Below are 11128 nucleotides of genomic sequence, written 5' to 3' on the forward strand. Positions count from 1 at the left end.
ACGGAGCAGTTCGACTGTTTATCGTGACCGTGTATAAATATAACATAATACAACTTAATATAACTGAACATGACGATATCTACTGAAGTAATCGTTTACACTCATAGGCTGGAGATAAAGATGGACGACATGACGGGTCCCCAGAAGTGAAGCCAATCATTGTGGCTCCGGCGGCCATGTTCTGTCTGAACCCACCCACCAAAGCTCCCAACTTCTCCATGTTAACAGATGGGACGTTTCTAAAAGTTTGTCAAAGATGTTTCTGTCATTTCAGGTCGTTCTTATCTCACCGATGTTTGTTCAAGTGACCAAACCGAATAATAAATAAATAAGTGAACAGTTCCAACACATGTGAAAAGCAGAAGTGATTCGATTTTCATTCATCACGTGATTTCCAATCTCTCTTTGATGGCTTTGATTTTCATTAGGGTCAAATATGTCTCAGTGAATTTGTCAATTTGCCTTTTATTTTGAAAGTGTTCCAGTTGACAGTGGCAGGAGGAGGAGAATGGGCGGGGACATCACGTGTCAGTGGCTGTGGTGTGTGTGTGTGTGTGTGTGTGTGTGTGTGTGTGTGTTATACATGATAATAATGTGGTGATGGCGGGAAACGTGACCGTGTTTTACATCATCGATCCACAGAGAACCCGAGGATTTAAAGCTCCGACACCGTCACTGGTTTTATTTCTGTTCTCACCAAATATCAATAAAGAATGTTTGAATTGTTGGATATTTTCATCAGCGTATAAATAAAGAGAGAATATGTTTGTCTTCAGTTCTCTCTCTCTCTCTCTCTCCACTTCCTGAAGGACGCCACTCACCTGCCATGTTTGGTTGAGGTGTTGCTAGGCAACATTGTACCTGCGGAGGAAAGTGTATCTCACCTGTAAACTGAGACGCTGAGCTGAGTCGACTCGTCTGCGGCCGAGTGCAACTTCAACAAAACCACGACAGACGGAAAACACGTCGACACAAACCTCCACAGGTAAGTTTCTTTCTTTTGAAGGCTACAGGAAAAACTTCAATGTGTAAATATACGTCCACCGAGGCCACACTGACCTCTGACCTTTGTGTGTGTGTGTGTGTGAGTCAGTAGATGTCAACATGGCCTTAGCTAGCGGTCACTGGCTGGAGAAAGAAACGAGAGGAGAAGCTCCGAGTCCGAGGTGAGACACGTTTTTTTTCACGCCTTAAAAAATGTCAAAGTAAAACCAGTGATCCTGCGTCACGCATGTTTTTAGCATGTTTTACCGTTTACCTGTAAGTTCCCATTACGGCCATAGAGGCCGCTGTTGATCAAGTTTTCTGGTTTTACTCTGAAGGTAAACGTGAGTTTGAGTCTCGGTCACATCTTTGTCCTCAGGTACGGACACGCTTCAGCCGTGGCAGGAAACGTGGCCTTTCTGTTCGGTGGCGTGTCCAGCATCAACCAGGTCGTTTAACTACCCCTCCCCCCACCTCCCATGTACTTTTACTTGAGCGGGATTTTTCATGCAGAACATTTTTGTGTAATGAAGTATTTTTACATTTTCCTCATTTTGTAGGAGAACAACCCGGTTTACTTCAACGACTTCTACATGTTGACAGGTTCGACCTAAACATTTGTTCTTTAATCGTATTATTATTTGTTATCGTGTTTGCAGAAGATATTTAAAGAGCTCTTTAAAGACCGACTGTCACTTTTTCACCATGAAAAATATATTTTGTGAAACAAAATGAAAATGATTTTTCTGTACTTTCTGAGATTTTTACTAAAATAACATGTAAATCTTGATTTCAGTGTCTCCTGATGATGTGACGTGGGAGGAGATTCCTCAGAGTGGAGACGTTCCCTCGGCCAGAGAAGGACACACTCTGTGGTAAACTCTATGATTCAAATATATACGTCTTAAACTTTTTAAACATCAGACACATTAGCTCTAACAGATTTATTATTACACCTTCATGTTCTGTATATTTTCTGTGAAAACTTGTATTTTTTCATATCTGAAACTTTTATTGCACAGTTTTCAGTTTTGCTCTTGTACTTGAAGTACATTGTCTTTAATTTATTAGCTTGTTCCTGTTATATGAAAACCTGCTTGGTAATAAACATGATTGTGAAGTTTTGCTTTATTGTCCTCACCAGTTATTTTACACTTGTTTTATGTGCGATCGTGAACTCCACGCTGCTGAATAATAAACTGTATCTGAGAAGCTGATGCAAACTGAAGCTCAAAGTGCTTCACGTATTAATGTGCACAAATTAAATCACTGAAACAAAACATTAAAAATCAGTGAGGAAGGCGGTGGACATGTTGAAGATGTTCACTGAAGTAATTTGCATGTTTGGTATTTATGTTAGAACAGTTTTAAGAGTATCGGTGATCTGTCAGCTGGTGGTTTCATGTGAAGGATCCTTGTTCTGCCTCAGGGAGCTGAAGGTCACGTGAAGGTGTCTCACTACAAACAATGACATTAGTCTCTGATGGGTTTGTAACTTGTCTGTCTCAGTGTTGTCGGAGGGAGGTTGTATCTGTTTGGTGGCGTCTCGAGCCCTGAAGCCGCCGAGTGTCTCCCTGGAGTTTACAGCTTTGACATCGGTGAGGATGTTACAGCAGGAGGAGGCAGAGGACAACGTTTCCTCAAAGTCAAACACGGCTGTGATGTTATTTCCTGTTCTTTTCTGACAGTGTCTCTGACCTGGGATTGCTTAGCAACCGGGGGCGTGGCCGTCAAAACCCTCAGACACAGCTCCGTTGCCGTTGGAGACAACATCTACGTGTATGGAGGAATACTGGGAGGGAATCGAACCGACGACCTCCTGGTGTTCAACACAGGTCCAGAAAATAAAAACACACAAACGTTTCTTTCTTCATTTAGATAAAAATCCCCCCACTGATCAAAGAATAAGACGTTATTATGTAATGATCTGTTTTTAACATCAATTATAAACCTATTTCTTCTTATTCTTCAGATTCTCATTATATCTCACATTTTACTTTCTTGGTTTTATTTTCATCTTAATTTACATTAATTTAGTTTTTATGTTCTTTGTCTTTTCATTTTAATAAATGCAAAGTTTCTTATTGTCTCTCAAACGTCCTCTCTGCTGTTTCAGTGTCTCTCTCCTGGACGCCAGTTAAAACCAGTGGATCGCTTCCTCCTGCTCTGTGAGACACTTTGTTCCTCTTATCTGTCCTTCATCAGAGGAATATTAAAATTCATTTTGAAGGAGTCACGTGATGTTTTTTAGTGTGTTCTTTCCTCCAGTGAGTTTAAATGTCAGTGTGTTATTGTGTGTGTGTGTGTGTGTGTGTAGGTGTGATCAGAGTTTCGCTCTGGTCGGGGATCAGCTCTTCATGTTCGGGGGTCACGGAGCAGGTGGAGACTTCTGCAAAGAGCTGCATGTCCTCAACACAGGTACACAGAGAAACATCTGTTTGTGTGACATCAGTGATTCAACAACACAAACAAACACACTTTGTTGAGCAACTGACATAAATAATAATTTCATAATTTGATATTTAATGGAATGATTTCAGTTGAAGGAAACAAACCAAACTTCTGTAACAGAAGCATTGAAACATTTTAAAGATGTCCTGTGGAGTTTTTGTAAATAAAAAAAGTTGTGTGTTTTCTTAAGCTACAAAATATGTGTTGAATAAATGTATTTTCCCACAAAATGTTTGCAAAGCTGATATTTCTAAGAATCTTAAATGAAACTGTATTTACATCATCGTTTACCAGCTTGTAGTCTTTGTCTGTCCAGACTTTACCGGCTTCACAGGGAGATTAGTGAAATCGTGTGAAACTACTCAGAGTGTGAACATCATCGTATTCATGCACGACTCAAACGAAACTCAAAACCAGCTCTGTAGCGCCCCTAGAGGCCAAAAACATGCAGATCCTTTAATAAGTTTATGTCCACAGGAAGTCGTCAGTTGTCTCTGACCTTTGACCTTTGTGCCCCATCTTTCTCAGAAAACCTGTTGTGGCAGAAATGGGAGGTGAAAGGAGAAACACCTGCAGCCTGCAGCAGACAAACACTGACTGCTCACCATGATAAAGTACACACACTCACACACACTCACACACACACACACACTCACACACGCAACATGTCATGATTGACAGCTGGGACTGACCCGTGATGGGTTGAGCATGTGTATGGGTGGGACCTTGATACCGTGGTTCCATCCCCCTGATCCCTTCCGATGGACGCACCCGTCTCCAGGATATTTTGGCTTCATGTTTGCACAACAGCAGGAAGTGGAGACGAGTCGTCCATCTTTACAGTCTTAACAGTTCTCACTTGTTACGAGCACGTCAATGTTTTACAGTCATAACACTAATTAAAGTGATTGACCTGAACACGTGTCCTCTGTCTCCATCAAGGACGTCTACTTGTTTGGTGGCAGAAGCTTCACTGAGGACGGCACAGAGACGTCGTCCAATGAAATCCACAAACTCAGTATTGGTGAGTGAGAAACTGAACGTCCGCTGAAGAGAACGATCATCCTGATGAGTCGTGGTCTTTTCACCCTGTGTCTCCAGCTAAGATGAAGTGGAAGGTTCCGCTCTACGTTGGGATTCCTCCGGCTCGTCGACACGGACACACGACGTTCATCCTCCGCAGTCACGTCAGTCATTCAACGCCTCACTCAGGTGGTCGTGGTCGTCGTTGTCATAATGTGGAATGAACTGTGTGTGTGTGTTGTGTTGACAGCTGTATGTGTTCGGGGGGAAGAATGAAGAGCAGGAGTTTAATGACCTGAAGGTGATGAAACTCATCAACCCCTCAGAGAGACAACCTGGTGCGTTGATCATTTGATTTACTAAAGATTTATGGTTTCACTAATATTTGAGATTTATCTTTAAAACGAGATAAAAACCAAAGAGAAACAGTCGTCACACTTCTCCTCCTCAGTGATGAAGGAGATTCTGTCAGAGTTCGGTCTTCAGGGAGTCAGTCACAGGTGCGTTTCTCTTTCACCTCTTTCTGTTTCAGTGTCGATCAGCTTCAACAGTTTGGTTTCATTCTGGTTTTGACTGTTTTTACAGTTTCAGCCCCACAAAGGTCCCAAACGTTCGCTACGAGCTGAGCGACTCGGCTCCGAGCAGCCAGTCCAGGAACACGGCGGCTGATCCTCAGGTGATGACGACACACTCCGAGTTCTTCGGAATCCAAACTGTAGCTTTGGCTCAATCATGTTGATTAAAAAAACTAAAAAAGTTTATTGTTATTGTTTTATTATTATCTACTTATATTCACTTATATTTTTCATGGAGACTTTAATTCAATATGTTTTATCTCCTGCAGACGTTTGTCCACAGAGATTTCAGTGCAGTTCGGGATCAGGCCATGAAGATGATCCAGGCGGCCTTCGCTCTGCTCGACCAGGAGTTCCACAAACTGGATCGGTACTCGTTCATTTGTTAAGTTTGTTTCTTTACATCGGACCACAGGTTAACACCTTCAATGAGAATCATTTATCTGGAGACGGACTTAACTCCCAACATTCATATAAACTAATAAACATGATTTATTCCAGAGAGACGTCAGATTTGTCTAAAGCTGCTGCTGCTCTGCAGAAAGAGAAAGAAGCTCATGAGGCTCATAGACAACAGCAGCAACAGGTTTGTTACTGTTTCAATAACCAACAGAAGTTAATTTATCAATAATGACTTTAATAAATCTCAGTTTATCCATTGACTCTATGGAGTGTACTTTAATGTAACCCAGTCCACTCAATCTGCATAACCTGCTCTGATCTGTGCGTCCAAAACAATCTGATGTAGTTCACTGTCGTCAAATCGAATCAACACAAAGTAATAAGTGTGTGTGTGTGTGTGTGTGTGTGTGTGTGTGTGTGTGTGTGTGTGTGTGTGTCAGGAGCTGCAGGAGCTGCTGGACAGACATCGCTCTCAGAATGAGGCCTGGCTCCGAGCCCGAGCTGAGGAGAACGACCGCGAGAGGAGAGAACTGTGCCGACTCCGAGTCAGTCAAAACACACACAGCTTATATCTTATTCCCCTGATGACTTCACATCTGGATTAATATTATATATATATATATATATATTTCATCACAATGTTTCATCACAATGTTAAAGACAAGACGGACAAGAGAGTGAATCAAACTGTCTCTGTCTGTCTGTCTGTCTCCTCAGGAGGAGGTGCAGCAGGAGCAGGAGAGACTGAAGGAGGAGCAGAGCAGCATCCAGAAACGTAGTGAACATCTTCTGTCCATCATGCAGCAGTTCAAAGGGATGTGAGACAGACAGACAGACAGAGAGACAGACACAGAGAGACAGATGTGGATGATAAACCTTCAATAAATAACCATTAAAGTTTGAAAGTTAAAAAGTTTCTGATCATCGTTACAAACCGTTCACGACATTGAGCCACGCAGAGCGATGAGAGAATCCGATGGAGTTTCCTCCCAGACACGTGTACTCGCCGGCGTCCTCCAGAGACACGTTCCTCAGGGTCAAGACATCCGTCTCTTTATCTGTGGTGTTCAAACTGACAGTCTGAGGACGAGAGCAACGCCACGTTAGAGAGGGGCCTCTCAATCACAACAACAACAAGACTCAGGGTGTTTGGAAAGTCCAAATCATCTCCTCCCCTAACCACTAAATCATCTCCTCCCCTAACCACTAAATCATCTCCTCCCCTAACCACTAAATCATCTCCTCTCCTAACCACTAAATCATCTCCTTTCCTCACCACTAGTCCTCGACCCCGATGGAATACGAGGTCAAGCAAAGTGAGATGTAACAAACTTCCACTTCAAAAACAAATGCTTGATTGACAGTACAGATATTTACAGGTTTGAGCTCAGATGTAACAGGTCTGATGATTTCACTCTGGCCTCAGTGAAGCGGCTCCCTCACCTTGAGGATCAGGACGTAGGGGTGTCCGTCCGGTCCCTCCTTGCTGCCATTGACGATGATGTGTTTGAGCCACTGGATGTGAGGCTGCGGGTCGCTGAACACCCGACACACAAACTCCACGTCACTACCAACGACCACCGTCTGGTTAGCGGGCAGACCGGCCTGCAGCATCGGTCTGTGAGGACACCGCTCTGGAAAAGACGAGACAGAGGACATCCTCACATCTGTTTCTCTCAGGAGACGTTTTCAGACCTGCACTGAAGTCTGGACATTTTCCTGAAATGTTCTGGAGGTTCTGTACGTGAGAACGCCAGCTCCATCATAAAACATCTGGAACCTTCTCAGTGAGTGGGCGTGTCTCTGAGGTTTCTAACACGTGACGGACGTGAAACTGAAGAACTCAAATGTCTCAGGATGAAGAAGAGGAGTCGTACACGTAGAAGACGAAGACGTCAACTTGGAAAGACGAGGAGGTTCCAGATGTTTTGGTGATGAGGCCGATGCCGTGTGGACGAGCTGTAAACAACAACACTGATCTTTACACAGCGGAGTTTAGATGCCATGTCCCGCCTCCTGCTGCTCTACAGGCTCCGCCCCTCGCCTGAATGTCCCCCACGTGTTCCTGTTGTTGTGAACGAGTCGTGAAACACTGACGACACAACATGTTACACAGTTCATGTGTGAAAACGTCTCAGGATGAGAACATGTCCGACAGTTAACACGTCATCATCGTGATCAAACGTTTCTTACCAAGTACGTCCAGCAGGTACGTGTGTCTCAGGCTCCCGTGCTCGTTCTCCACCACACACGTGTAGTTCCCTTTGTCTGACGGAACCACTGACTCCATGATCAGAGTCCACATGTGGTCTCTGATCTGACAGAGACAAACACATCAATTCTAACAACTGTTTACCAGACTTGGTTTTTTTCTCTGATCGGTCGAACACGAACCTTGAAGCCTCCGATCCTCTGGTCCTTCCTGAACTCTTTTCCGTTCTTGTACCAGTGCAGAGAGGGAACAGGGTTTCCCGTCGCCTGGCACCTAAACTTCACAGTCCGACTGGCGGGAACGGCGTGGAGCTGCTTCTCCATCTTCTCCGGCGTCACCCACTGAGGCGCCAACGCTAACAAGGAGACACCAGCACGATTACAACCCTTCACGTTTGCACCAGACGAGCAGAGACAGAGGAGGAGAGAGTGTGAGACTCACGCTGGAGCTTCTCGTTGCTCGTTGAAAGTTCATTGGAGAGTTTGTTTTCCTCTGAGGATGACTCATCGTCTTCTTCATCCTCAGACGACTTCACTGCGTCGACTGCGAGCAAAAGATAGAGATGTTTAAAAGCTGTGTGTGTGTGTGTGTGTGTGTGTGTGAGAGAGAGAGAGAGAGAAGGGGGCAGATTAACCTCTGACCTCTGCTCAGTGAACAGAGTCGCTGTGAATCAAGCTTCAAGCGAGACACACACACACACACACACACACACACACACACACACACACACACACACACACACACACACAGTCCATCTTTATCTACAGTCTGTGCTCCTGCTGTAATAATCTGACATTAGAGCTCTCCAGATGTTGTCCTCTGTGTAACCTGCTGACGCCCTGTCACCCCCCCCCTCCTCCCTCCTCCCTCCTCCCTGAATGATCTGCAGCCTTTCACTCTGTTTCATTTCCAGTCAAACTGAAGGTGAACAGATAGAAAAACTACGTCTGAGACGAACCTCTGGGACTTTCTGTAGATCTGTGTGTTGTGGTGAATGCAGATGATGGTAAACGTGCGGCGGCTGTGAAACACATCAAACGGTTTATAAAAAGCACGAGGAGCCGAAGCAGAGTCGACTCTGGACTGATCCTCGTCTCAGCGGTTTGATTTCAGAGGATAAAGTTTCGTCTGAACGAGGTGGAGAATTAGAAACAGGTTTTGTTTATGAACGCAGACGACAGCAGAGAGTTTGAATGTGACGCTGACTGAGAGGAAAAAATGAATTTACAGGCTCAAAAAAACAACACACAGCTGGAGTCCAGATGTTTGGAAGAAAAACGACCCTCACAGAAGGTAGATTCAGTTTGTGAACATTCACACAAACTCAGAGAAAAGAGATTTCTGCAGATCTAATCTCACACACACACACACACACTGAGCTGCAGTAACACACTCTGTTTTTATTCATGTTTGAAACGATCACTTCTTTACTGGAAAATCACAGATCTGCACCTTCATTGTAATTTTAAAGACATCATCAGTTTTGATTTATAAAAAACTCCCAGCTCATGAGGCTCATAGACAACAGCAGCAACAGGTTTGTTACTGTTTCAATAACCAACAGAAGTTAATTTATCAATAATGACTTTAATAAATCTCAGTTTATCCATTGACTCTATGGAGTGTACTTTAATGTAACCCAGTCCACTCAATCTGCATAACCTGCTCTGATCTGTGCGTCCAAAACAATCTGATGTAGTTCACTGTCGTCAAATCGAATCAACACAAAGTAATAAGTGTGTGTGTGTGTGTGTGTGTGTGTGTGTGTGTGTGTGTGTGTGTGTGTCAGGAGCTGCAGGAGCTGCTGGACAGACATCGCTCTCAGAATGAGGCCTGGCTCCGAGCCCGAGCTGAGGAGAACGACCGCGAGAGGAGAGAACTGTGCCGACTCCGAGTCAGTCAAAACACACACAGCTTATATCTTATTCCCCTGATGACTTCACATCTGGATTAATATTATATATATATATATATATATTTCATCACAATGTTTCATCACAATGTTAAAGACAAGACGGACAAGAGAGTGAATCAAACTGTCTCTGTCTGTCTGTCTGTCTCCTCAGGAGGAGGTGCAGCAGGAGCAGGAGAGACTGAAGGAGGAGCAGAGCAGCATCCAGAAACGTAGTGAACATCTTCTGTCCATCATGCAGCAGTTCAAAGGGATGTGAGACAGACAGACAGACAGAGAGACAGACACAGAGAGACAGATGTGGATGATAAACCTTCAATAAATAACCATTAAAGTTTGAAAGTTAAAAAGTTTCTGATCATCGTTACAAACCGTTCACGACATTGAGCCACGCAGAGCGATGAGAGAATCCGATGGAGTTTCCTCCCAGACACGTGTACTCGCCGGCCTCCTCCAGAGACACGTTCCTCAGGGTCAAGACATCCGTCTCTTTATCTGTGGTGTTCAAACTGACAGTCTGAGGACGAGAGCAACGCCACGTTAGAGAGGGGCCTCTCAATCACAACAACAACAAGACTCAGGGTGTTTGGAAAGTCCAAATCATCTCCTCCCCTAACCACTAAATCATCTCCTCCCCTAACCACTAAATCATCTCCTCCCCTAACCACTAAATCATCTCCTCCCCTAACCACTAAATCATCTCCTCCCCTAACCACTAAATCATCTCCTCTCCTAACCACTAAATCATCTCCTTTCCTCACCACTAGTCCTCGACCCCGATGGAATACGAGGTCAAGCAAAGTGAGATGTAACAAACTTCCACTTCAAAAACAAATGCTTGATTGACAGTACAGATATTTACAGGTTTGAGCTCAGATGTAACAGGTCTGATGATTTCACTCTGACCTCAGTGAAGCGGCTCCCTCACCTTGAGGATCAGGACGTAGGGGTGTCCGTCCGGTCCCTCCTTGCTGCCATTGACGATGATGTGTTTGAGCCACTGGATGTGAGGCTGCGGGTCGCTGAACACCCGACACACAAACTCCACGTCACTACCAACGACCACCGTCTGGTTAGCGGGCAGACCGGCCTGCAGCATCGGTCTGTGAGGACACCGCTCTGGAAAAGACGAGACAGAGGACATCCTCACATCTGTTTCTCTCAGGAGACGTTTTCAGACCTGCACTGAAGTCTGGACATTTTCCTGAAATGTTCTGGAGGTTCTGTACGTGAGAACGCCAGCTCCATCATAAAACATCTGGAACCTTCTCAGTGAGTGGGCGTGTCTCTGAGGTTTCTAACACGTGACGGACGTGAAACTGAAGAACTCAAATGTCTCAGGATGAAGAAGAGGAGTCGTACACGTAGAAGACGAAGACGTCAACTTGGAAAGACGAGGAGGTTCCAGATGTTTTGGTGATGAGGCCGATGCCGTGTGGACGAGCTGTAAACAACAACACTGATCTTTACACAGCGGAGTTTAGATGCCATGTCCCGCCTCCTGCTGCTCTACAGGCTCCGCCCCTCGCCTGAATGTCCCCCACGTGTTCCTGTTGTTGTGAACGAGTC

General features: G+C 44.7%; 2 protein-coding genes and 1 long non-coding RNA gene across 4 annotated transcripts in view; 2 read left to right on the forward strand and 1 right to left on the reverse strand.

Moving 5' to 3' along the window:
- Positions 1–67: 67 nt before the first annotated feature.
- On the forward strand, positions 68–6364 carry LOC109643875 (uncharacterized). Its single transcript, XM_069513708.1, has 19 exons — positions 68–985; positions 1094–1166; positions 1364–1433; positions 1545–1587; positions 1781–1859; positions 2494–2582; positions 2673–2819; positions 3101–3152; positions 3302–3402; positions 3964–4049; positions 4378–4459; positions 4537–4622; positions 4709–4796; positions 4910–4958; positions 5044–5134; positions 5303–5403; positions 5535–5619; positions 5876–5980; positions 6153–6364. Exons 2-19 carry the CDS (start codon positions 1105–1107, stop codon positions 6255–6257), a joined length of 1521 nt encoding a protein of 506 aa, XP_069369809.1. The 5' UTR covers positions 68–985; positions 1094–1104; the 3' UTR covers positions 6258–6364.
- A 1832-nt stretch (positions 6365–8196) lies between these two features.
- LOC138405399 (uncharacterized) lies at positions 8197–9925 on the forward strand. The gene is made up of 3 exons (XR_011239140.1): positions 8197–8940; positions 9437–9541; positions 9714–9925. It is a non-coding gene; the product is annotated as an uncharacterized lncRNA (long non-coding RNA).
- LOC109643872 (fibroblast growth factor receptor 1-A-like) overlaps positions 9028–11128 on the reverse strand; it is a 5848-nt gene continuing 3747 nt past the window's right edge. Inside the window, exons 5-7 of one of the 2 annotated variants that reach the window (XM_069513701.1) lie at positions 10488–10678; positions 9932–10076; positions 9028–9782 (exon numbers count right to left, since the gene is read on the reverse strand). In XM_069513701.1, the coding sequence (XP_069369802.1) occupies positions 9679–9782; positions 9932–10076; positions 10488–10678 (440 nt within the window). In that variant the 3' untranslated portion in view covers positions 9028–9678. Of the gene's footprint in view, positions 9786–9931; positions 10077–10487; positions 10679–11128 lie in introns of both variants that reach the window. The other variant, XM_069513700.1, reaches the window with a different exon arrangement.

This window comes from Paralichthys olivaceus, chromosome 18, assembly GCF_024713975.1.
Source record: "Paralichthys olivaceus isolate ysfri-2021 chromosome 18, ASM2471397v2, whole genome shotgun sequence".
NCBI classification, from domain to species: Eukaryota; Metazoa; Chordata; class Actinopteri; order Pleuronectiformes; family Paralichthyidae; genus Paralichthys; species Paralichthys olivaceus.